General features: G+C 41.3%; 1 protein-coding gene and 1 long non-coding RNA gene across 11 annotated transcripts in view; one reads left to right on the forward strand and one right to left on the reverse strand.

Annotated features, from left to right (window-relative positions):
* The window catches only part of LOC128105610 (uncharacterized), a 111652-nt gene that overhangs the window by 14877 nt on the left and 69838 nt on the right, over positions 1-26937 (forward strand). For 2 of the 5 annotated variants that reach the window (XR_008216396.1, XR_008216395.1), the window contains 2 exons: positions 10541-10643; positions 18319-23114. The exons of 2 other annotated variants lie outside the window; for them this stretch is intronic. This is a non-coding gene — a long non-coding RNA (uncharacterized LOC128105610). Of the gene's footprint in view, positions 1-4893; positions 5545-10540; positions 10644-18318; positions 23115-26937 lie in introns of those variants that run through there. One more of the 5 variants, XR_008216399.1, reaches the window with a different exon arrangement.
* Gstcd (glutathione S-transferase C-terminal domain containing) overlaps positions 23336-26937 on the reverse strand; it is a 114307-nt gene continuing 110705 nt past the window's right edge. For all 6 annotated transcript variants that reach the window (XM_052730852.1, XM_052730849.1, XM_052730851.1 and 3 more), the window contains one exon: positions 23336-25000. In XM_052730852.1, the coding sequence (XP_052586812.1) occupies positions 24864-25000 (137 nt within the window). In that variant the 3' untranslated portion in view covers positions 23336-24863. The remainder of the gene's footprint in view (positions 25001-26937) is intronic.

Raw genomic sequence — 26937 nt, forward strand, 5'->3', positions numbered from 1 at the left:
TGCATACCCCCACACAGACACCAGCACACACACCATACACGCGTACACATAAGAAAAAATAGTGAGTACTAAGAATAGGCCCAGGAGCATCTGTGCCTCAGATCATCTCTGAACTGACATGTGATGACTTAAGTCTATCAAGACTGGAAAGTCATGCTCAAAGCATTCCAGGCGTGACCAGAGGCTGGCATTGTCCTTCCTGGTCCTTCTCTGAGCCTAGCTCCAGGACTTCCAGTTACTTGTTTTAAAAGGAATTCCCTTAGAGACAAGGGGTAGACACCTTTCATTAGTTGGGCAAAACTAGACCCAAAGATGAGACACTGATGTAGAAGATATATGAGTATTTGCACAAATGTTTTCCTTAAATACTAACAAAAGAAATATTTCTGAGGCTGATAAAGCTGTGATTTTCATGCTGTGGATATCGCTATATGTAAATAAACCCTGATTGGCCAATAGCCAGACAGGAAGTATAGGTGAGACTAACAGAGAGGAGAATTGAGAAAGGAGGAAGGAAAGGGGAGACTGGCTGGAGCCGCTGCCAGGACAAGGAAGATGTAAAGTACCGGTAAGCCACAAGCCACATGGCAAAGTAAAGATTAATAGAAATGGGCTAAATATAAGAGGAAGAGCTAGACAATGATAGGCCTGAGCTATTGGCCAAGCAGTTTAAATAATGTAAGAGTCTGTGTGTTTATTTTATAAGTGGGCTCTGGGACTGGCGGGACTTGGTGGGAGCTGGAGAGAAATTCTCCAGCAACATTTTCACATTTGTGATTTATAGTAGAGAGGCTATTTAGTTAGGTATCTCAGTAAGCTTACTATGGTTATTTAATGTATATCCCTAAATGTTTATATGCACAAATGGGACAAAAAATATAGGCAAAGGAACTCAGGAAAAACAAGAATTCCTTTATTTGTCCTCAAACTATGACTTTTTTTTAGTTAGGGTTTCACATAACCCAGTCCAGGTTGACGTCAGGCTTGCTTGCTTGCTGCATTGGTTCAAGGGTGACCTTGAACTTCTGATTGGCCTACCTCTACCTCCAGAATGCTGGGAGGATGAGCATGCGCCACCATACTGCCTCCAGTACTGGAAAATTAACTTAAGGAATCATGAATGCTAGGCAAGCACTCTGCCAACTGAGCTAAAGCCCTAGATCAGATGATTGATGTAGAATATTTTTGTAACTATTGAGTATGTGTATGTGCGGGATGTATGTGTTCCAGCACACAAGCTGTGGTTTTATGTGTGTAAAGGTCAGAGAAGAACTTTGGTAGCTGGTTCTAGCTTCCCACTTTTACATGGGTGCCAAGGATTGAACTCGGGTCACTGGGCCCACATAGCAGGCACTTTTACCCACTGAACCATTTTGCCAAACTCAGGTCATTGGTTTTTGAAATCCTCTATTTTGTTCAAATGTTTGTTCCAACAAATCTTAGGTAGGGAATAATGACAAAGTCCCTTTAATGAAGACATCTGTGGTGGTATGTGCAAAGGAATTAGATGAGTGAAGACCTGGAAAATGTCATAGTAACAAAGAGCATCGAACTCTGAGAAAGACACTGTTTTTAGTGAGGGGTGTTGGGGTGGCACCATAAGTAAGTACTATGTTTCTCATTCATTTCCTACTTGGAAATGTTCTCAATGGAGAGTGTGTTAGGAGTGCCCTTCAGATATGCTGTTAATCCCAGTGCTTCTCTTTGTCATCACTTCTAGTCAGAACCAGGACACCTGCTCTTTGAGGGTGCCCTTTTCCCATGCTGTGGTGACAGATGCCAACTTTTGTTCCATTCCTAAAACCCATCTCGGGGAATCACGATGCCCAAGACAGGAGAGCTCTCGGGGAAATGAGAAGCAAACAGATCTCTTAGGATAACTCATCCCGAGGATGCTGGACAAGCATGCTCTGAATGAGGTTTAGAACCCTTCTTGTGGGTCCATAACTGTTCACTGGTGTTAGCAGGATGGCTCCTACACAAAGACAGAGAGCCTTTCCTGGCTCAGGTTCCGCGGCTCTTCAGTCCATCTTCTCATTCCAGTCAATGACTCTACCATGTAGAGATAGCTACTGACTCATGGTCTTAGTCGGTGGAGCCAACTCTTCCCTCTCATCGCTACTTTAGACAGAAACTCAGGGACACAAAGAGATCACTGAAAGTCACAAGGGACACTAAAACTCCCCACCTACAAACTTAGTAGTGAAAGGAATCTGGCATTTACAATGTTTGAGAGATAAAAATACCCATGAACAGTTCACTTGGAGAAAAAGAAATCCAATAGTAAAACTCAAAAGTAGCAGCTGCCTGTAGTCCAACTTGGGAGGCTGAGGGCAGAAGCATCATGAGTTGGCAGCCAGTTGGGCTATATAGTGAGCAACCCTGTCCTAAAAAAACAAACTGCCCAGACAGTCTAAATGATAGAACATGTGGCTATTGACATAAAAATAGCTATAAGCCATGGGCTATGTGTTTAGGAAGTTATTTGAATATGATGTCCCTTGTGTTTTCTTTGGTTAATATGCCAGTTATTCAGAAATTCTATTTGTAAAAATTTTTAATTATTTGCTGTGCCATTTTACTTTGCTTTACTTTACTATTTATTGTATGTGTATGCATGTTTTGCCTGCATGTATGTCTGTGCACCATATGCACGCATGCTGCCCTCAGAGGCCAGATTCAGGCACTGGATTCCCCCAGAACTGGAGTTGTAAATGGTTGTAAGATTCTGTGTGGATGATGGAAACTGAGCCTCAGTCCTCTGGAAAAGCATCCAATGCTCTTAACCACCGAGTCATCTCTCTAGCCCTGCTTTGTCATTTTAAAAGTGTTGTTTATATACAGTATAAAAAATTAAAATAGAGGCTGCAGCGATGGCTCAGTGCTTAGGAGCACTTGCTGTTCTTGCAGAGAACTGGAGTTCCGTGTCTAGCACCCATGTTGAGTAACTCACAATTGTCTGTAACTCCAGTTCCAGGGGGATCTGATGCCTCTGGCCTCTGTAAGCACACATGTGCACACACATACATGCGTGCACACACACACACACACACACACACACACACACACACACACCACACAATTTAAAGTAAACAATGAAAATGGCACAAAGGGAAGTTAATTATATTCTTCCCTGTGCACCCTGGGTCCCACTCCCTAGAAGTAAATATACCAGTTGTGTACTCTGTCTTGTATGAGTTAGTGTACACGAAATTCAGGTTTGGTGACAAACAAGGACTCAGCCTCCACTCAAAGTGTGTCCACGAGTCCGTTTCATTGCCAGAGAGTGGCCACATAGCTATAGACGGGAAATTTTCAAGTGAAAGATTTCTAAGCAGGAAGGAAAGGGAAATGGGATACAATCAACACAAACATCCTTCACCTTCCCAGAGGTCCAGCAAGAAAAGTCAATAGTCATTGGTTATGCAGACACCAATTGTTGCCTCAATCGTAACTATTCCTTACTATCTGCTCAGAATTGTTAAGAGGGCACATACTTACAGATGTACATATGTACCTCTGCATATTCATGCATACTTGCCCAACTAGCAAGTATTGTTCAGACAAATGTAGTATTAAATGCATAATGATTGCCAAACAGTAAGTTCTTCACTATTGCTTATTATTATTATTATTAATAGTCTTTGAGACAGTATATTTTTTAAATGAGGATTATTTCCCAACAGATACTAAATTTTGCTTTATCAGTATCTTTGAAACCGATGCCATCATACTCTTGAAGAGATTACTACAGAGGTCCTTTGAAAAGATATAAGAATTATTGTGGGTTGAAGCAAATTCCATTTAAACATAGTGAAACAATTCTGGAAATAACAGCTAGGTGAATAAATGTTTACTTTCTGATGAATATCTAGCCACAAATATTTTCGAATCATGTTAATATGCAGGCAGAAGTAAGAGGCTGGGGTATGAAACATTTTTGGTGTATTTGTACAAAATATCATGTTAGCAAGTGAATTTCAAATTGTTGACAGATTTCTGGAGGAAAAAATAGCTTCAGTGAATTTTGCCTGACTTATGCTGCTCAGAGGAGAGGCGATATGGATGAAGAGGGCAGTGTAGATACTCAGTACAAGAAAGCCCCATTTCTTCTTAGGCACAACTGGATGGAAGTCGGGGGAAGAGAAGGAGCACAGAGTGGGAGGTCCCTTCAGTCCCTGTGACGGGGTCCTGAGCCAGGTCTGAAGTGCGCAGGCCCTGCTGTGAACCCAGCTCTGATTGTCCCTTCACGGGGCTGGCCTTTCTCAGTCCCTCAGGCCAAGTAGTAAAATAGTTTGCCTTTTTTGGTAAAAACTCATCTTTTAGTCTCATTTTCTCATTGTCATCATTAATCCCCAAATGTGCTGCTAAGTATGAAAATATGATCGTATGTGACAAGTTATTTAATTTCCCGGACTTCATGGCCTTTGGTTGCCAGACAAGGAAAGAGAGCGAGATGATAGCTTAAATCTCTCCCACATTTCAAGTGTTAAGACCAGCCTAGGTTTCTGGAATTAGCTGGTCACCAGAAGCATCTAGGGGACTGCTGAAAACAAAGTTCATAGGCTGTTTCTCTGGTTCTGATCCCTTCATTCAGCTAGTGATCATTGAGGGCCTGGGGCTAAATGCCAGGCACACAATGATGGGAGAACCACACAGTCAGACCCTGCCCCATTATTTACAGAAAAGACAGATGAGCCCTGTAATCTGTGTTTAGAAACACAACTCTGAAAACTACAGTTCTGAGTGACGAAGTGTCGGGCCAAATTCACACAAAAGGTATTTCTGAAGATCCATTTTTATTTTCTTGGGTATTAACAGAGCTTTATTATCGGAGAAGTGCTTCTTCTTTTGACTGTTACTTTTAAATAGTTTTAAAGTGTGTGTGTGTGTGTGTGTGTGTGTGTGTGATAGAAACAAACATTAACAGAAAAAAGAACATGGTAGATGTCGATACATAATCTGCTATTGGGTGTGGTTTTAACCATTAACATTGGTTCTTGATTGGTTAGCTATAGATAGCAGCAAAGTTGAAAGAAAATTATATTTGATTTGAAATGAGAATATTTTAGATTGTTTATACAAATAAATGAGATGTCTGATTTGAGTATCTATTTAATTCTGTTTACTCATTAGTGAATTTGAGAATTTTGCCTATTCCCATGTGTCTTAGTCAGTGTTCTATTGCTGTGAAGAGACACCACAACCATGGCAACTCTTATAAAAGAAAGCATCTAATTGGGGCTTGCTTACAGTTTCAGAGGTTTAGTCCATTGTTATCATGGCAGGAAAGGTGACAGCATGCAGGTCGACATGGTGCTGGAGAAGGAGCTGAGAACTGTGTATCCAGATCCACAGGCATCAGGAAGAAAGACCGACCCAGGCCTGGCTTGGACTTTTGAAACCTCAAAGCCCATGCCCCGTGACAAACTTCTTCCAACAAGATCACAACTACTAACCTCTCAAGTAATACCACTTCTTAATGACCAACCATTCCAATGTATGAACCTATGGAGGCCATTCCCATTCAAACCACCACAACAGGTATAATACTTTGAATCAAGATGACTATTTTACTTTGTGGCCTATGTTTCATGCTTGCTGAGTTATTCAACTTTATTTCTTTTTAAATAATATTAGCAACATAAAACAAGTGAAGAATATTTATGTTTAAGCCTCCCGAGTTCCAAACTGAATAGGAAAAACAACTTGACCTAGCTCAGGAAGTGTAACTACAGGAGACAGTGAAGAGAAACATTAACCAAGGGGCTGTTTAGCCCTTAACTGCTTACCTTGTACATTAAAATCTTTATTACAGTTTCCCCCATCAATACCCATAGTCTAATATATTGTTGTAAAAGAGCTAACTTTCAAACAGTTCGTATCTATTCATATCAAGGCTCCAGTCAGGTGGTTTGCCTTACCTCATTATTCCTGCTATAGCCAAGCAGAGAGCCTGGATGACTTATGAAGAAATTTATTTTCTCACAGTTTGGGAAGGTAAGAAGTGCAAGATCGATGACAGAGTATTGGGTGTTTGGTGAGGTTTCCTGTGTTCCCAGGATGTCATCTCTTGCTGCATCTTCACATGGAAGAAGGTGGAAGTGTAGGAGTCAGGGTGACAAGATGCTAAAAGACTAGCAGGAGGCGGGTAAGCAACGGTGAGTGTAAGGTTGAGGAAGGGAAGGGTGGCTGAGAGCCATAGTTAAGTCTTGCAGTACACCAGAAACACGTTCACTGAAGCAGGGCAAGGAGCAGTGAGCCTATTCCTTCTTTCTGCTTCTAGTTTCTGCTGTTACCCCAGTGTCAGCTCCCAGAGGTGGGGGGACCAGAAAGACAAACAGTGGAGAGTGGGTGGACAGACAACTGAAGAAAAGTCCACTGGCTCTAAACCAGCTGACCCAGAAAAGACAATGTATTTCGATAACTTAAAACACTCAATTTTTTATGCACAGACCACTTACTTTGTAGATCCAGGACTTGTGATAGTCTTATCAACTCCATAGAACTGAGAAACACCTAGGAGGTTAGGAAAGCATACCCCTAAATGCGCCTCTGAGAGCATTCCCAAAGATAATTAAAATCATAAGAGCTCTGTCCTACTGAATGGCTTGACCATGAGTGGATTAAAATTTGAATAGACTATGGGAGGCAGTAGAATTATAGAAGGTGAAGGCTGGTTGGAGGAAGTAGGTCACTCGGAGCATGTCCTTGGGGGCTACATCCTGCTTTAGTGCCCTCCAATTACTGCTTGGCTGGATTTCCTGGCTGCTACCATGTGAACTTTCCTGCTCTATCACACTTTCCAAATCATGAGAGACTAACACTTCTGAAACTGTGAGCCGAAATAAATCTTCCACCCTTAGGTTGTTTATTTGGCATTTGGTCACAACAATGAAAATTCTGATGACTTTTATTTGCAGAACACTTTGTACTTGCTGCATTCTTAGTAAATTCCAGCTGCATGAATGTATGTATTTATGGGATTTCTCCTGTTATTATACTGTTCACGGGAGATTATAGAGAGAAGTTAAGTCAAATATTTAAAAAGATATTTTAGATTAGCTGTAAATTGCTACCTTCATTTAATATAATCTAGAATTGGACTTTGATGACTAGCATAATAGGATTAGTAGGCAGTCCAACCTAAGTACACCTTCCTTCCTATGATGATGAGTTGGCCAGAGAGAGTGACAACATCTCTGTCATTAACGTGGACGTGGCTACAAGTCAACACTCACAGGAAGACATGTTTATTTTAATAATGTAGTCATTGAAAATGACAAGAAACACTTTACAGATGCAGCAGGAAAAAATGAGTGACCATCACTGTTAATGCTGCTGGTAACTTGATGAATACATTGGCTTTGGGACGCTGCACGATGAAGAGGACAACGATGCAAATGCCATCACCTAAAAGAGGACAACTGGTATTCAGCTAGCGGCAGTTTGTGTGATTTTAAAAAGGTCTATGTCTCGAGGCACAAACGCCATTGCCAGGAACTCACATTCTACATGGATAGTGAAAGGAAAAGACCAGAAGTGGTTTGATCCAGAATGATAGATTGAGTGTCATGTAAATAATATGCACATCCGAGAGAGTAGTATCCCTTCCCAGGGAAACCATTGAGACCTCGCACCAGAATCTTACTATCATAAGGAAATAAACTAGTTACTGGTTTTCAAAGAGTAGTACACTAGCAGTTTTATAGCAGAAGACCTAAAAATGTCATGTTTTCATCTAGTTGTGTGAAAAAGTAGGAGACTGGCATTACATTCTATTCTACTTACAATTTCTGATTTAAGGTCAATACTAGCCATTAATGTATTTGCAGTTATTTTTGAGAGACCAGAATGAACTTTATTCATCACGGTTTGAGTGCCCATCATATATAATGAATGAATAATTTGAAGATTAAAAAGAGGCTGTTGGAATGTGTACAAAGTGTGCTTCTCTATTCCATCACTAGCTGCTTTTCCTTCACAGTTCCTGGAGCATAATAAAATCACTTACAGCTATAAGCCTGGGTATTTTCTGTCTTTTTCTGAGACATTTTGTACGTTGGGCTGGCCTGGTCTTTGACCCATTTCCATTTCTATCAGACTGTCTGTCTTCATTGGCAGGGTCACTGGAAATACTAGCCTCTTCCCCTCATGAAGTAATTTACATTTATTTTGTTGAGATGGCCAACTTGATTCTAAGTGTGCTACAGACACGGGGTTTCCTCCTCCTCCCCTTCCTTCTCTTTCTCCTCACTTTCCTTTTCCTAATCCCCTCATTTTAAAAAAGTCTTATCATGTTGCCTAGGTCAGCCTGGAATTGCTGAGGTCAAATGATCCTCTAATCTCAGCCTCAGTAGCTGGGGCTACAAGCATGGACCATCACACTCTACATGGCTACTCTCATTTTAGAAACTAGTACTTTGAGCTGTCACTTGCCTCCTCCAAGAACGGAATGGCTTCTTACTTCAAGACTGTTATAGCATATTTGTATTTAGAAATTAATTTATGGTTCAGTTTTTAGTCTAATTTGATTTTTGTTAGTGATAAGACACTCAACAAAAGCAACTTGGAGAGAGAAGGGTTTATTTGGCTTACTGGCTAGAGTCCATCATTTAGAGAAGCCAAGGCAAGAACTCAAGGCAGGAACCTAGAGGCAGGAAATGAAGCAAAGGCCACAGAGGAACACTGCTTATTGGCTTGCTTCCTCTGCCTTCCTCACTACCTGTCTTATACCATCTAAATCCACAATGAGCTGGACCCTCCTACACCAATTAACAGTTAAGAACATGCCTCACAAATGTGGTCACAGAGCAATCTGATCTAGATCATTCTTCAGCCGAGGTTCCCTCTTAGGTGACTAGGTTTGTGTCAAGTTGACAGCTGAAGCAAATTATGACAGTTTTCTTCTACTCATTTTGTATTTATTGTGTGTGTGCGTGTATGTGTGTTGTATTGTTTTAGGTGACTAGGGTGTTAACAGAATCAACTTTAAGACAGTTCCTTTTTCTGTTTTTACAAAAGTCTGAGTCTACTGCTAAACTCAACTCGAGTATTAAGGACAACATGGGGGTAGACATGGACAAAGGGATGCAGCTCTGAAAAAAGCTATAGGTAAGGGTAAACTTTTCCTCAGATTTAGGAAGATGAGTGAGTTCCATGAGGATCAGAGCCATAGCCTCTGCCCTATGGGAGGGATGAGGTTCCAGAGAAAAGACCTGTATCATGTTCCAGGGGGCAGTGGATCGCAAACTTGAGGGTACCTGTAAGATTTTTCTCAATTTAAAAATGGCATCATGTTTTCCAACTAGATATTACAGACTACTTCTGAAAATGTAGTTATCTTTGGCTGGGGGCCCTGTCCTAGGACTCAGTGTTACTTTCCTATGAGCTACATTGCTTAGGATGAGTTATTGATACTTAATGAGCTTTAGGTAGTTCAGCTGTGAAATGCAGAATCATTACCCACCAGGCAAAGCCATGAAAACAAGGGATTATGAATACTATGTGATAGTAAAAAATATGACTTAGGATAACTGGAGACTTATAACAACAAGCTTTCATACAAAAATACTCCTTGGGGGCTGGCTGGGCTGGTTGGGCTGGTGAGAGCATTAGCTGTCGAGGCCCGACAACCTGAGCTGGTGAGTTCCCTGAACCCATGAAGGTGGAAGGAGAGAAGCAGTTCCACAGTGTAGTCTGCTGACATCCACATACACACTGTGACACATGTGCTCTGCCCCCAACTAAAGGGAAATGAAACATACTAAATTCTCATAGAGTTTTCCCAGTCTTTCCACAATTCTTTGGGTCAATTTTATGTATTCTCCATACACTTCAAAAACTCCATACACTTCAAAAACTAATATTCCGCCTTTAATCCCAGCACTCGGGAGGCAGAGCCAGGCGGATCTCTGTGAGTTCGAGGCCAGCCTGGTCTCCAAAGCGAGTTCCAGGAAAGGCGCAAAGCTACACAGAGAAACCCTGTTTCGAAAAAACCAAAAAAAAAACAAAAAAAAAAAAAAAAAAAAAAACTAATATTCATCTTACGGCAAATTAGTTCTTAATAAATTTAGAGTCACAAAACCCCCTTGAGAATGTTTTGATAGCAAGGTGCCCTCTTGGTAGCAACATATATGCATACACTATGGATACAAAGCATTTATTGGAATGGTGGATCCTATATATTGATCTGAGTCACAGTGTAAGAATACTGTTCTAGAGTAACATTCTCTTTCTTGATTAGTGACTTTCAATTCACCATTTAACTCAGGGCCAGTAATTTTTTTTTTCTGAAAATTGCAACACAGTATGTATGCACTATCAGGTTTAATGACTATGACTGATCTCCATGGAAACCAACCAACAATGCAGTATGCAGTACCAAAGCATCCATTGAAAATACAGAAGGAAAAAAATAACTGAGTGTGGTAGCACATGTGTCTAAACTTAGTGTCTGGGAGACAAGATGGAGAGTTCAAGGCCTGCCTGGGAAACGCTGATACCATGTCTCCATCTTTTTTTGTTTTTTTTTTTTAAGGAGATATGGTGATGTAGACCAGTGCTATAACACTGGCCTAGCATATGCAAGGTCCTGAGATCAATATCCAACACCAAAGCAGAACAGAATCACATGTGAACAGGTGAGTGCGGTTATTTTCTAACAGAATCTCATTAGTAAAAAAGCATGGTGGCTGGCTTTGGCCTTGGGCCTGTAATCTGGGCATCTATCATTCTGTTCTTTCCAGACTAGTTATAAAGTGGAAAGCTCTTCCACTCTGGCCCACAGGGCTATTGTGCTGTGGGTCAGAAGGGCTGAGAGGAGAAAAGCCTCTATCTCTAGCACCTGAATGGGACGTGGCCTGCACAGCATTGCTTTACTGACCCTGGGCAGAGCTCCAGTCCATTGTTCCTGCCTGCCTCTCTATTACGCGAAGAATAAATGAAAAGCAGAACCACCCCTGCAGGTCAGGTAGGGGATGTGGTTTTGGTTCAGCCAAAACTCTGCTGTCATCTTTTCTCAGGAGCTACAAAGATTTTTTTTTTCAAAGTTGCCTCCTCCCGCCTCTAATTGCCACATTCTGCAGCCTCTTACACCAGGGCCCTGTGTTTTGGGAGGCATGGAGGGAGGAACGGCACTGTACCTTTAGTGGCTCCCCAGCAGAACAAAGATCCTTGTCTGTTCTGTGCACATCTCTGCACTCCGGGGGTGAGGTAGGGTCTGTCCATCTTCGTCTCTGGTTTGATAGTATGATGTTTCCTTTTATTATCAAGTACCCCTGGTTTCTTTGAACTCCCTTAGAATACCGTACCACATAAGGCAGGGAACAGCAAGGAACTGAGGAGCTGAGGAAGGCCACTACTTTGTATCTTCTTTTCCAGGGTTAAAAACAATAGGCCTGTGAGGAGGCAGGCTGCAGGAGTGCAGGTCACTGGTGTATCTTCCTACAAAGACTAGCAGGCAACTTGTCAATAAAGCACTCCTTTGGAGGAAAATCCACACCCATTTATTTGGTGGGTTTTTTAGGATAAAAGAGTGGGAAGCAAATGCCTATGATTTCTTACTGTCATAAAGCACGGCTTTGAGTGGGCAGGCAGGAGACAATAGTCTACGAACTACAAGTCTTTGGTGAGCATATAAAGGGGAGAAGTTATGTAGACGATAGACCTCTGGGTAGGACTAGGGATGCATGCCAGGCAAGCAGTTCAGGGGCTTGCAGGCCATTGTCAAGACTGGCTCCACTGAAGGGGCCTTTTTGTCCTTGTGATCATTTGGCTTTGGTGGCTTTTGCTGTGAGGCTCATCTCAGGAGCTCACCTGGCAGAAGTGGGCACTGGGAAGACCAACCTCTTACGTTCCAGTGAGAGAAGACTGTCACTTCGTGGTATAAACCTTACAAGGTACAATGTTATTCTGCAGGTGAAGGGGCTGTGTGAAATAATGATGAGTAACTGAAGACCCTTAAATGCTTAGTGAACAAGGCAAGTTGGAGTTGTTGGCCAGATCAGAAGGGCTGAGTGGGATGGGTGGGATGGAGAGTGGTCCTCACACTGGAAATGTCCAGACGGCAGAGCAGCAAGTGGACCTGGGCTAGAAAGTCAGTATTTACCATAGGTTCTATCGGAAGACAGCCCTATTCACTCCAATTATTGAGCAGATACCTTAAGTGATCTGTGGGTAAGAGACTGCCTGCCAGGCTTTGTGGGTGCATGATTGTGTTCATGGAACCAGTGCTCAGGACTTTGTAGTTGCACCCCTTGAAAAAGATGTGCTCCTCTGAGCAACTTTGGTTCTAGTAAAATGAGGTGTGATGGAGGTCTTTGGGAGTACTGTGGACAGAAGCAGGTGGAGTGGGTAGAGCCAGGACACAATTGGGGCCTTGTGCTGGGGAAGAGTGACCATACCTGAAGCCTCAGATTGAGGATGGTAGAATCTGCCTATTCAGATAAAGGGATAAGGTAAAGCACTTAGCCTCAAAGGCAAATACGAGAATCCCCTCAAATTCTTTCCTACTGCCAGTATTCATCAGATATCTTTCTGTCATATACTCTTGTGGAGGTGTGACCTCTGCACCTCCTAATATATTATTTCAACTATGTAAAGATGTGCTACATTTGTTTATGCTGCATTTGTTAACGATGTAAAGATGTGTTGCGTTTGCTTTTGCTGCATTTGTTTAATTATGAAAAGATGCGTTGCTGTTTCACATGGCCTGCGTAAGGTACCTGATCGGTCTAATAAAAAGCTGAATGGCCAGTAGCTAGACAGTAGAGGGACAGGCAGGGCTGGCGGGAAGAGAGAATAAGTAGGAGAAGAAATCTAGGCTAGAGGAGAGAGAAGGAGGAAAGAATGAGGGAGAAAGAGAGGGACACGCCCAGGGTCAGAAGCCAGGCAGCCACCAGCCAGACATGAGAAGCAGTGAAAGTAAGATATACAGAAGGGAAGAAAGGTAAAAAGCCCTGAGGCAAAACAGATGAAGAAAAACAGGTTAAGTTATAAGAGCTAGCAAGAAATAAAAGCAAGGATAAGGCCAAGCATTCATAACTAACAGGAAGTCTCCATATCTTCATGTGGGAGCTGGTTGGTGGCCCGAAAGAAAAATCCTGCTACATACTCTCTTAAAGTTGGCTCACTAGCCAGGCATAACGGCACATACCTTCAATGCCAGCACTTAGGCAGAGGCAAGTGAATATTTGGGACAGAACCCCCCTGAGATGTTCTTCCCCTTCCATCACAATTGATAATAAACCTTCAATACATACTCAGTGAAAACCAATAGGCTTTTGATTGCTCTGGCTCATCACTAGAGAGATCCATGGAGATTCTCACCGGGAACACACATTTACAGCACATTACAGTTAGGACCGGGAGGTAGGAAACACAGGGGATTGAGTGTAAATTTCTGTACACCCAAATTCTCGAACACTCTACTGTACCATTTCTTTTTTGAGAGAAAGTCTCACTAGGTAGCTCTGGTTGGCCTGGAATTCACAGTGTAGGCTTGCCTCAAACTCACAGAATTCCACCGGACTCTTCCTCCAAAGTGCTGGAATTAAAGGTTTGTTCTACCATGCCTGATGTATTAGTTACTTTTCTGTTGCTGTGATAAACTACCATGACAAAGGCAACTTATAAAAGCAAGCATTTACTCTGGTTTATGATTTCAGACAGTTAGAGTCCATGATGACTGAGTGAAGGAATAGCTGAGAACTCACCTCATGAGACACAGCCATGATGCAGAGAGAAAGAGAGCATCAGGAATCTTTTGAAACCAGTGACACATCTCTACAAGGCCACACTGTGGTGATTTTGTGTTCCCCAAAATATTGTGCACCCCAATAAACTTATCTTGGGTCAGAGAACAGAACAGCCACAATATTAAATATAAAGGTTAGGCAGTGGTAGCACACACCTTTAATCCTAGCATTCTAGAGGCAGAGATCTGTGTGGATCTCTGTGAATTCAAAGCCAACCTGGAAACAGCCAGGCATCGTGACACATGCCGTTAATCCCAGGAAGTAATGGCAAAAAGCAGAAAGGTATAAAGGTGTGAAAACCAGGAACTAGAGCCTGGTTAAGCTTTTAGGCTTTTAGCAACAGTTCAGCTAAGATCCATTCGGATGAGGACACAGAGGTTTCCAGTCTGAGGAAACAGGATCAGCTGAGGAAATGGCAAGGTGAGGTAGCTGTGGCTGGTTCTGTCTCTTTGATCTTTCAGTGTTCACCCCATACCTGGCTCTGAGTTTGTTTTTATTAATAAGACCTTTTAAGATTCGTACTACACCACACCACCTAATCCTTCTCAAACAGTTCCACCAACCAAGGACCAGGTATTCAAAGGTATGAGCCTATGGGGAGGCACTCTCATTCAAATCACACCTGACATCTTTTGTATATTATCAGTATATTTCTAAAATTGGTTGTTGAAAAGTGCTCTTTTTGATATATGCAGCAAAATCCTCCAAGGTCTACAGCAATGTGTGTAGAAATTCTATATGGTAAATATTTATACATTTAAAAGTCACTGAAAGAAAAAAGCTTGCAGTACCTTGCTGATGGCTGCCAGCAAAGCCTTCATAAAGAATAAACACTGGGCGGGCGGTTGCTGTGGGATGTTCTGTATGGCAAATGTGTTGCTAATTAGTCAATAAATAAAACACTGATTGGCCGTTGGCTAGGCAGGAAGTGTAGGCGGGGCAAGGAGGAGAATAAAGCTGGGAAGTGGAAGGCTGAGTCAGGGAGACACTGCCAGCTGCCACGATGAGAAACAGCATGTGAAGATACCGGTAAGCCACGAGCCACGTGGCAAGGTATAGATTAATAGAAATGGATTAATTTAAGCTGTAAGAACAGTTAGTAAGAAGCCTGCCACGGCCATACAGTTTGTAAGCAAAATAAGCCTCTGTGTTTACTTGGTTGGGTTTGAAAGGCTGTGGGACTGGCAGGTGAGAGAGATTTGTCCTGACTGTGGGCCAGGCAGGAAAACTCTAGCTACAGGCGGTGGTGGCGCATGCCTGTAATCCCAGCACTCGGGAGGCAGAGGCAGGTGGATCTCTGTGAATTCGAGGCCAGCCTGGTCTACATAGCTAGTCCAGGATAGGCTCCAAAGCTACAGAGAAACTCTGTCTTGAAAAACAAGAAAAAAAAAAAAAAACCCAAAAAACTAAAAAAAACCCACTGTCAGTTTAACCTGATCTATTAGGATGAAAGGCCCAGGTAGACTGAAGAAGAGCGATCTAATTTATCTTGGCTCTAGGAAGTTTAGGTTATTTAATGTATTAGGCAATAAATTTAGAAAATATGATTCAGACAGTGACTATTAGATTAGAACACAAATTCCTAGAGTGTAATAAAAATACAAGATTTTTTTCAAAGTCAGCTAGCTGCCTAGCTTTAAAATTTATAACTAATCTAAATAAAGAAATGAAGAAATCAACCCAGAAAATGTCCCAAGAAAAATGCAACTTTAAAAAGAGATTCCAGAAGAAATGGAAAATCCAAATATACTAACAACTACCAAGGAAACAATACAGTTTAAGTCTAATTCCTATACTCCTAGCCTAAATATCTGGGATGGCTTTACAGGTCAGTGAATCGGGCATTAAAGAAAGACAGTCCAAGTCTCAAGGGATGGTTTAGAGGTTAAGAGCACTGGCTGCTTTTCTAGAAACCATGAGTTCAGTTCCCAGCACCCGCATAGCAGCTTACAACTGCCTGTAACTCTAGTTCCACGGGATCTGATGGGCACCCAGGAACACACATGGTGCACAGACATACATGTGAAATAAAATAACAAATTTTAAAAGGGACAGATAATCCCCATCTTAAACAAATGTTTTTCTTAAATGGTGCTAGAACAACCTCATTGATGTAGACATCATTAACAGACTAGGATAATACCAGAAAGCCCGGTCAAGCCTGTGAATAAAGATAAAATCAGGAATAAAATACTAGAAATGGGCCAAACTTATCTTGAACAATTCAAGGACAATTTAACATGGAGAAAGTCTGCTGTCAAATTAGCCCCATGGAACTACTAAAAAGGAGAAAACCAGATGATTGTTTCAATGTTTATATTTTAAAAAATTGCTAAAATTCCCAATCTATTCATTGTAAAATTGCTCATATGTAGAATGTTCAGGAATCACACTGAATGCTGCTAAAATGCCATTTCTTTCTCCAGTCACTCCTACTCAAAAAAAAAAAAAAAAAAAAAAAAAAGCCTTTTTCTGGAGCATGACAAGCAGGTCCTAATTTTGGATAGAAGAGCAAATGGCCAAGACTAGCAAAGACTATTTTGAGAAAGAACAAGGCAAGGTTGCTGTCTGTTAGTTACCAAGACTAATGGTGTTAGTAATTACAGGAGTAATTGACAATAATTATTCTGTTCAGCTCACTTATGAGTTCAGTAATGCATCCAAGATTCGTGGCTAAGGAGATGGTAGACACTGTTTTTGGAATGAAAGAGAACCTTAGAAATACTTGGACTTAGGAAACAAGATGTAAACATTAATATTAAAATTGTCCACTCTAATGGGAACTTGATTACCATCATACTAACAATAATAATGGGGAACACAAGTTAAAAAGTAACACATTGAACTACTTTCTAATTTAAAGCAAGGAAAGTCGGTTCATAGCTATTATGCTCTTCCACAGTCATGTGTTTACGATACGTTGGAAATGTAGTACTTAACAGCTACACAGGCTATTTCCAGTCACACAATTCTAGAAATAATCCAATGACGCTCTCTTAGGGCTAGACAAAAGGGGACGTGGAGCTGTGTCACTAAACTAAACCTTCTCTCCCTCCATTTCATGCCCCCACCCATCCCACACATAGATGCTTTCTCAAAGCAATGGGCTGCTCCTAATTCAGCAACAAACATGCCTCCAAATAGTTAAGAACCTCCAGAAAGAATGTCATTATCACTCCTTGCATTTCACCTGTACTGACCTTTGGATGAAGTGGATACCAGTCTCAGATCTAATGGAACAAGTTTTTAGTTCCATTACACATAACATAAATTGCTCAGTGATTTATGAAAGATGTAATATGAATAATAGGTTTGAGTCAAGGAAATAAATACATGATCATTTACAAAAATTTTACTGCAGTAAACCGGATTATGTACAAAATTCACCACTATTATATATAGTAAATTCTTAGTTATGTATGCCAACCATATTGTGTAGATTTTTACCCCTAAGTTGTTTTTTCTTGTATATCCAAGAAGTTCTATCTTATTTTTCTCATTATCAAGAAAAAAAATAAAGGTGTTCTGAGCATAATATGTACGGTATTCCTAAAATATAGTTACCTGTTATTGTCAGATAACAGAACTAACTGTTCAAGACACAGCAGGAAACTTGTCTTGGGGACCTCGAGGCTCTGCAGAGGCCCCCAACCTCTACTGAGATGCAGCCAGATGCCTGGTTATCCCTCATGTGAGAAGTGGACTTCTCTCATTGAAGAGAGATTGTGACACATCTCTGTGTATTCTACATCCCATGTTTTATTTCCTTGATGGTAATTTGGAATCTCTTATCACTGGCTACTCATAAGCAACTGGCTTGAACCATGCTCTTTACCAGGACATGTTCACAATGGCGAACACCAAAGGAACATTTGTGGAGACGTTTCTCTCTTCACTTCGGCTTTAACTTATTTTGTCTTTCCTCTACAAGCAGGGAACATGTCTGTCCAGTGTCCAGTGTCTGTCCAGTGTCATAAAAATGATTGAGATGATATAACAAAGTAACTGTCACCCCTTATCTTCTTTAGAATGGGACTGTATTGATATATTTTAAGGACATTAGACAACAACCCCCCAAATGTAAACTGAAACATGAAATACACATGAAGTAATGCTTAAATATATTTTCATGTTTCCCCACCAGGGAAGGGATTAGAATATATTGCTCACTTTATATTTATGGAGTTCCTACTATGTGCTGGATACTAATTTAAGTACTGTAGCTATAATCCTGGATTCTAAATGAGACAGTGTAAAGCTAAGGTTCTAGTCACAGAGTTATCACAATTATACACTTAAACTCATTGACAGTCAGCTAGTAGAATCAATGGGCTGTAAGTTTTGTGGGAGACTTTGTCTCCAAAAACAAGGTGGAGAGCAATTGAGGAAGACACTCATCATAGACCTATGTCCTATACAAACATGCGTGTTTGCATGCACACATGTAAACACCCATACTAACATGTACATACATTCCACATACGTGTGCATACACGCACACATTCCTTTTATAAATATTAAAAACAGGTTTTAATACTTGGCTAATTTTCTAATTTTTAAGATTCACAGGTTTTGAAGACATGAGGGAATCATTGAGAGAAGCTGGGGTGTAACATCGTAAGAGGCTATTGGTGAAGGCACAGCCACAGCTGTGGTAAAAGCCCTGGGATTGAGGAGTCATGGAGAGAAGTCGAGACTTGGCACCACCTAGCCAGGTCAGAGTCCCTGCAGACAGCCCAGGGGGGGCTTGTGAGAAGAGTCAGCCCTGTTGCGGTGGAGACCCCAGCTTTTTGGAGATGCCAGCACATGGGACCACCACCAAAGAGCAGCAGCCAGCTGTGGAGTGGAGCCAGACCGATCCTGGGAGATGAACGATGTGTGCCATGGTGGCAGAGCCTGAGGAAAGGAACTAGCTGTCCAGGCAAGGATCATGAGTGGGTTCCAGGCATTAAGAACTTAACTTTTCACTATGTTGAACTTTGCCTTCGTTCGTCCCTTGTGGAGTAAGGAAGTATTCTGCTTATTTTGATTTTATAGGCACCCACAGTTGATTCTGAACCTTTAAAGGGAGTTTTAGAAAGGCTGGATATTTTAGAGGCTTGAACTTTGAAAGAGACTGAACTTTTAAAAGTATTTGAATTTTAAAGACCATGGGACTTTTGAAATTGCCCTCATTTCATATTGCAGAGAAACCCTGGAAATGTGAAGAATATGGCACAGCTTGTTCTATTCTTAGTGATTTTTGTGTTATATGCACGAGTGCAGGTGCTCTCAGAGGCCAGAGGAGGGCACTGTATTCCCCGGAGCTGGAGTTAGGAGCATTTTTGAGCTGCCCAGTGTTGATACAGGGACCCAAACTAAGTTCTTCAAGAACAGTACATGCTTTTAAAAGATAAGCTGTTTCTCCAGCCCCTGTATCACACCTTCTTTGTCCTAACTACTTCTCAGGAACGTAGCTCTATTGGAAAGTTCTGTTCGTTGCAATTTTCTTGAACCATGAGACTAAATATTTATCACTTTATTATTTTGCCTGTGGGTTCTGAAAATATTTTGATTTCCTGTATGACTGAAACGTGTCTTCCAGATAAGATGAAGTAGCCTAGCTATTACAGCTGCAGCCAACTTGCTTCTCTGTGTTGGCCCCTGAAGTCAATGAAAGACAAGCTAGCTCTGTTGGTAGACACAGACGGAGGGGGAGCAGCTTTGGGGTGAGATCAGGTCACTTGCTGAGATTATTGTCATTGCAACCATCTTCCTCTTGCTCCCAGCGCCTTTTATTTGTCCTGGATGAGAAAGAGTCTTGGCCATTCTTTTCATTATGACAAAAATTCTTTTAAAAGAGCGATCACAGCACCAATATCTATGACCACCCACAACCATCCCGGGTGAATGTCACGCTGTGAACAAGTGTGGGAGCTCCGTGGGGCCCCTTCCTTCCTTTATTTTTTTTTGTTTTTCCCTCTATAATTACTATACGAGCTTTCGATCTAGGAAGGGAATGGGTGCCTGGAGTCACCTGAGGACTGAAGAGATTCCTTGGATGGTAGGAATTCTGTAGCAGGTTCCTCAGCTCCAGAAAAGGTGGAAAAGACTTCCTTCAGAAAATAAGCATGGGTTTACACTAGTGGAAGGGTAAAAGAAGATTACTTTGGGTAGTGAGAACAGCTCAAGGCTAACAGCATCAAATCCACAAATAAATATAAATTCCTCTACAGTAGAAATGAGAAAATTTTACCAAGTAATTAAAGGAGACCTAAAAATATGGAAACCCTTGCCTTATGTTCACGTTTATAGAGCCAATATTAAGATGTTCAGTGTCCACAAATGATCTTGTAAGATCAGTACTGAATCTCCCAATGGTTCTTTTTAGAAGGTTTAAAAAGAAATTGAAAAGTTAATTCTGAGGTTTTTGTAGAAATACAATAGTTCTAAAGCAGCCAAAGCAATGAAAAATTGTGAAAAAAAAAAACCCACCTGATTTTCAGATTTTTCTATAAAGTTTTGACAATTAAACAAAATAACTATCAGATTAGTGGATTCAGAATTAGACTCCAAACATCCACAAGCACTGCTTTCCAGAAAAGGCACAGTGTCAACTCAATGAGGAAAGGGTTTTCAAAAGTGGTGTTGAAGGGCTGGAGTATGCCGAGTTGGCGGAACGTTTACTTAGTATGCACAAACCCTTGGGTTCCGTACTCAGCTCCATCTTAATTGAATATGGCTGCACACACCTGTAGTCCCAACACTTGGGAAGTGGAGATATGAGGATTAGAAGCTCAAGGTCATCTCCAACCATACAGCAAACTTGAGGCCAGCCAAAGCTACATGTGATTCTATCTAAAAACAGAACAAAGCAAATGGTGCTGAAATGATATACTCTACCAAATACACCTATGTCTACAGACAATGACTTGACATGACACATGGAGAGGTCGAGCTGTGGTGATATTGTGTTCCCCAATATATTGTGCACCTTAATAAACTTATCTGGGGTCAGAGAACAGAACAGCCACTAGATAGACATAGAGGCCAGAAAATGGTGGCACACACACTTTTAATCCTAGCTTTCTGGAAGCAGAGATCCATCCCGATCTCTGTGAGTTCAAAGCCACACTGGAAACAGCTAGGTATGGTGACTCAGAAAGCAGAAAGGTATATAAAGCGTGAAAACCAGGAACTAGAGGCTGGTTAAGCTTTTAGGCTTTTAGCAGCAGTTCAGCTGAGATCCATTCAGATGAGGACTCAAGGCTTCCAGTTTGAGGAAACAGGATCGGCTGAGAAGCTGGTGAGGTGAGGTTACCTGTGGCTTGTTCTGTTCCTCTGATCTTTCAGCATTCACCCCAGTACCTGGCCCTGGGTTTGTTTTTATTAATAAGACCATTTAAGATTCGTGCTACATCGAGCTGGTGCCTACCTTGAGCCTTCACCATCCTGCTGACTAGTTAGTGTTCATGATACTGGAAGGTACTCTGTTCACCATCAGAGGAGAAAGCTAAGCACCAGTCCAGATACAAATCTACAGATCTGCAGTCTACAGTGGTGACCTGCCTGCAGATATGCTGGTGTAATAGCAGCACAAACGTTATGGGAAGAACCAACTACTCTCTGATTGGATTTAAGGCCTACTACACAAAATGACACTTGTGGGCTGCAAGAATATATTATAGAGATTCAGCTATACATTAAAGCTATACTTAGAAATTTCAAGGCATTTTTCTAGAGGAAGCCATTTATCAAGGAATATTTAGTGTTACTCATTTTTTAATATGTCAGCTGTCTTCTGCTATGAAATTCTTGTGAGCCCATATACTACTAGACCATATTGGCAAACAGTATAAGCTTCTCACACTGATCCACTAGCAGAGCCTAGGAGACAGGCAGGGCTGTGGATGAATAGCTTTGCTTCTTGTGCAAATGAAACTCAGACCATCCCTTGCCTTCAGGCCTAGAAGCATTGCAGAGAGATTGACTGAGGACAGCAGGGCTTTTTGAATAACCAGGTGCAGTAAGGAATTCCAGATGCCGGCAGAGAGTCGTGTGGCCAGGAAAGAAAGAACAAGGAGAGTTTCTGTAGATGTTAAGGCAGAATGGCTCAGGATGAGGAGTGAGGAACAAGGAAAAGTTTCTTGTAGATTGTCGGTGAATCAGATCAGGAGAAGAGAAGAGGAAGGAAAGATGGAGGATGAAGGAACAGGAGACGAAGTTGAGATCGAAAGCGTAAGGCCTTAGTTAGTTATTACTAGGGCTACGAGGGGACAGAAAAAGTAGGTGCAGAGAGGAACTGAGAGTCAGAACTGTATAGACAGAATTTTGTCTTAGAGAAATAAAGTAATGGACAAAAGAACTTTGGTGTACCCAGATTGTTTTCCCTCAGATTACCCTCCTTCCCCCACCGGTTGTCTTCCCCAGGACTCTGGGAAGAATCTTCTCAGGGCAGGGACTCAGGAAAATTCCATTACCTGACACTGGTTGGGTGGCTATGAACCTTGGACTGGATAGACCACAGGCCTAGGGGAAAACCAAATACTATTGTGCTGCTAACTGAGCATTGTGATAAAATGATCCTAATGACACTCTACTATACCCACAGAGCAGTCTTTGCTCAGCCATCATCAAAGAAGCTTCTGATTGCAATGGATGGGAACTGATGAAGCTTCTGATTGCAATGGATGGGAACTAACACAGAGCCCCACAACTGGACAATGTGCAGAGACTGAGATTCTGGAACACACAGTTTTTAATCGGAAGTCATCATCAAACTCCTTCTCTCAGGGCACAGGGAGCTATGGGAAGAGGGAGTGGAAAGGTTCTAAGAGCCAGAGAGGATGGGTAACTTCAACAGAACAATGTCTTCCAGACACAACAGGACTGATGCACAGATGCCCTCAAAGAGTAGCAGCATGCACAGTTTCAAGCCAGATGAGGCTCTCAAAATTGGGGAGTGGACACAGGCTCCCACCCCTAATGAAGAAGCTATCTGCAGTTGACACCCATTTGTTTTCTCCAGTGGAAAAACACTGAGAAATATTAACCACACTTAAGGGTAGGCCCTTTGGTGGCTTGAATAGGAATGACCCGCCCAGACACACATTTGAATGCTTGGCCCGTAGGGAGTGGCACTATTAGGAGGCGTGGCCTTGTTGGAGGAAGTACGTTACTGTGGGGGCGGGCTTTGAGGTCTCAGAGCTAGCTCAGTCCAGGCCTTGTGGAGTACTCAACTTTTGTCTGTGGATCAAGATGTAGAACTCTCAGCTCCTCTCTAGCACTATGTCTGCCCCCATGCTTCCTGCCATGCTGGTAATGGACTAAATCTCTGAAACTGTAAGCCAGCCCTAATTAAATGTTTCCTTTATAAGAGTTGCTGTGGTCGCGGTGTCTCTTCATAGCAATAGAAATCCTAACTCAGACAGGCCCCACACCCAGCAGTAGAAGGACAACACAAATCAAACTCAATCAGATTTTTGTAGACTTTTTGTCTCATGTTGCTTTGTTTGGGCATTTTTGTTTTTACAATTTTTGGGGGATTATAAGTTGATTACAATTCTCCTTTCCTTCCTCCAAACCCTTCTATATACCCCCCTCTGCTCTCCTTTAAATTTATGTCCTCTATTTTTAACTAAGCTTTTTTTTTGCCTTATTGGCCTTCTGCTTGTATATTATAGTTTCCAATATTTTTGTGTTTTTGCTTCTCTCTGTTTCTTTTTGTTTATTCTAACTTTTTGTTTGTCTGTTTTCTAAAGAAAGAGAGGGAAAGGGGTGGAGTTGGGTGGATGTGGTGGGAAGGATCTGGGAGTAGTCAGGGAGGGGAACCATGATCAGAATATATTATATGAAAGTTTTTTCAATTAAATAAAATAACAATAAAAATCTATGTATTATATAGTATGCAAATTATATCTCAATTTAAAAAAGAAGTGGAGTAAGCTATAGTTACAGGTGCCAATGTATAAAGCACTTAGGCCTGATAATTATTTCTCATCTTAAATATATCTCATAAAACTGCAAAGTTTCCTTTCTGTCCTTATTGTCTTATAAATTATTCCTGTATTTAAAAGCACAGTAACAGCCAAATAAAGTCCTTAAGGTCTTCTGCTTCAGATATGAAAATATCAAGATAAATAAACAACTAACTCAAATACTCTGGTCATAAAGTTAGGAGCAGCACAGGCGAGGGCTGTCTGTGTCTGTCATTAAAAAGCTGGCTGCTGCAAAGAGCATGGAGGCAGACAGCACCATTCAAATGAGTTTTCAGAGTCTGCACACCATACCCACATATAAAGCCACATGTTGTGGTATGACACACAGAACTTGGCTCTTCTAGATCTAGCAGATCTCCTTTGATAGGCAAAGCAATGGACCGCATGTAATTCATTCTTGTATTTTCAGAAAAACCCAGGCCAGGGTCTTGAAAACCATAGATCTCAGTATTTGTTAATTATATGCTTGAATTAAATAATGAATATATTTACTATTTAGTGAAAATTTATATCTAAACTTTACTTTTATAAGTGTGTTTTAGTGCAGTTGACTTACAAATTTTCACATGAAATGTTTAAACCAGCAATAATCTCATTTGATAATTTATGGGACATATACTTGAAAGGAGTATACTCCATGATACACAATTTCAGCCAACCTCAGATTTAAAAAAAGTCACACTACATTTACCATTCTAGGCTTAAAAAAAATAAACTATAGAAAAGGTACATTGTTTTTTAAAACTATAAAAGGCACAACCGCCTTTGAGTTTAGTTTTGATCATGATGTGTAAATATCTGAAGATTATAAAATGAAGGCCTCGAGGTCATAACTTGTATTGACTATCCCACTGATACAATCAGGCAGATGTGTGAGGAACTTGTTCTGCCTTTGGAAACCTGGCTAGTGAGACTAATTCTTTTGGCAGCTGAGGCTTCAGGGGATTCCCTCTAGGAGGCCAGTCATCCTTCTGCATACACAGTAAGTGTCCCTCTTCCAAGAGTCCCTGTAACTTCGGACAGGCTCGAGATGCTCAACGCCGCTTCCAGTAGCACACCAAGAACTCCTTGCATGCCCTGGGCTTTCATCAGGAAACCAGTGGCAAAACGTAAGAGTGAGTGCTTCATTCTAAATGGGGACGCCCACAATCATGTTGTTTTTGGGAGAGCAGCTCTCTGGCTCCATAGATATCACTTGAACAGAGTAGCCATGTTCTTCTGCTGAGGTCGCACGGTCCATATCCACCAGGCACATGCACTGCTTCCCTGAAACAGAGTAAATGCATCTTGAGACACCTTCACCAGCGACAGCATTTCCATGCATACACAGGAATTCAGTGACAACATCCATCAGTACTATGGAAAAGGCCATGTTCCCCTAAGTACAGTCTACTTTAAGCTTAGCTTTTGACTAGTGTGAAGGCACACTTCAGTTTTATATTGGCTAGTAATTTACAGAAGGCTAACTTTTAAATATGTATTGATAAGTATATCACAGATGGCAACTACACATTCTACTTTATACTTTGGCCAAAATCCATTTTAGAGGATTTTATAGGATTATAATTGTTCTGCATTCCTATAGAGTCACATTATTAGTGATATTCTAAAAACCTGTCTCTGGGAATATCTAAAGTGATATACTGACAAAGGGCCATCTGAAACACATGTCACTTTTCTACCTGGAGTTTTACAGGACTATGAAGAAATAAGAAATGCAAAGTATGTGAGAAAATGCTTAACCATGTGCTAGTTATTTTGGGCAGAAATGTAATGCTGAGTATAATTACCCTTATTTTCAGGCCTCACCTCATTAAGATACTGGTTTTCTATTTCCTTTGCAATGTTTGAGAAACAAAAGAGGAAACCTGACTGGCAAGCAAGCAGCTTATTTGCTTTTTTTTTCTTTTGGAAGTACAAATTTAAAATGTCAAAAGTAGATGAGGGAAAAAAAGTGACTTGAGGTTTACTATAGTAAAGCCAATACTCGCTTTTATAATCTGAACTGTTCTACAGTCAATATCTAAGGTTTTCATTGTCTTGAAAGAGGTTACTGGCTGCAGAATCTCACTTCTTCCATTTTCCTTTGATAATTATAGAAATGCTTAAACATGCTTTTACAATACAGTAGCTTAGCTGGAGTCTGCTGCAGTGAAGTGACGTCAGCCGTGAGGACACATCACTGAAACAGCAAACCTCCTGTGTAAGATAGGGGACTCTCACAGACAAAACAAAAACAGGGAAAGATGAAATTAGCACGAAGAATAAACAAGAGACTCCGATTCACAAGGCTGGTATTATACACTTCCTTAAAAGGACTCACACTGTGAAGATTAAGCGTGTTAGAAACTGATACAAAAGAGGTATCTAGAGTTCCATTTAGAAAATAATCACCTCCTCACCAACAGCTCTAGGGCTGGTCTCCTTCTTCCTTTAAGACATGTGTGAATGCTTCCCCATCGACTTTTCAGTGGAAATGAAACATTCCTGTCAGAACGGGATGCTCTGCATTCCTTCGGGACCCACCCTGGGTTTACAAGGCAGCTCATTGACTCTTGGCTTCAATCCCAGTACAGTTCATTTTTCCTTTTTCATCTTGTAGAAGAATCTCATATTTTCCCATGTTAAGTGTCAATACAACTGAAATTCAGTTGTTGGCAACCTACCTTTTGGGGGTTGGTAAATTTTCTAAAAATGTTCATTAAACATGGAAGTGGCAAGATCTGTGAGAAGCTGGCTTTGTCTGAAGCCCTACCCTGCCCCTGCTCTTCAGCAATCTTGCCAGATATTCTTCTGTTCCAACCCTGGCAATTTCCCTTCCAGTCACTGCTCTCACTTGACACTTAAAACTCATACTGACCATGACCACTGAATCTATCCACTATACCAATCTTGACTCCATTGATCTCTATGCTTTGAATGTGTTCCCCAAAAAGCACACGTTGGAAACTTAATCCCCAGTCCAAGTGTGCTAGGATGTGAGCCCGTTGGAGCCACAATTAGGCCATTAGTACGAGGTGGATGCAGGCTATTACTGTAGGGTGGGCTCACTATTGTTGAGTGTGGGTTTCTTATGAAGGGACTAGTCTAGCCCTATCTCATGAAAGCATTCCCTCCATTGCCTGCTGGCGCTCATTCTTGTGCTCTCCCACTCACTGTGATCTGCCCTTCTCTCTTGGCATTTGATCCCTTCTGCAATGGTG

This window comes from Peromyscus californicus, unplaced genomic scaffold (assembly GCF_007827085.1).
Source record: "Peromyscus californicus insignis strain IS unplaced genomic scaffold, ASM782708v3 Scaffold_9__1_contigs__length_137607984, whole genome shotgun sequence".
Lineage (NCBI taxonomy): Eukaryota > Metazoa > Chordata > Mammalia > Rodentia > Cricetidae > Peromyscus > Peromyscus californicus.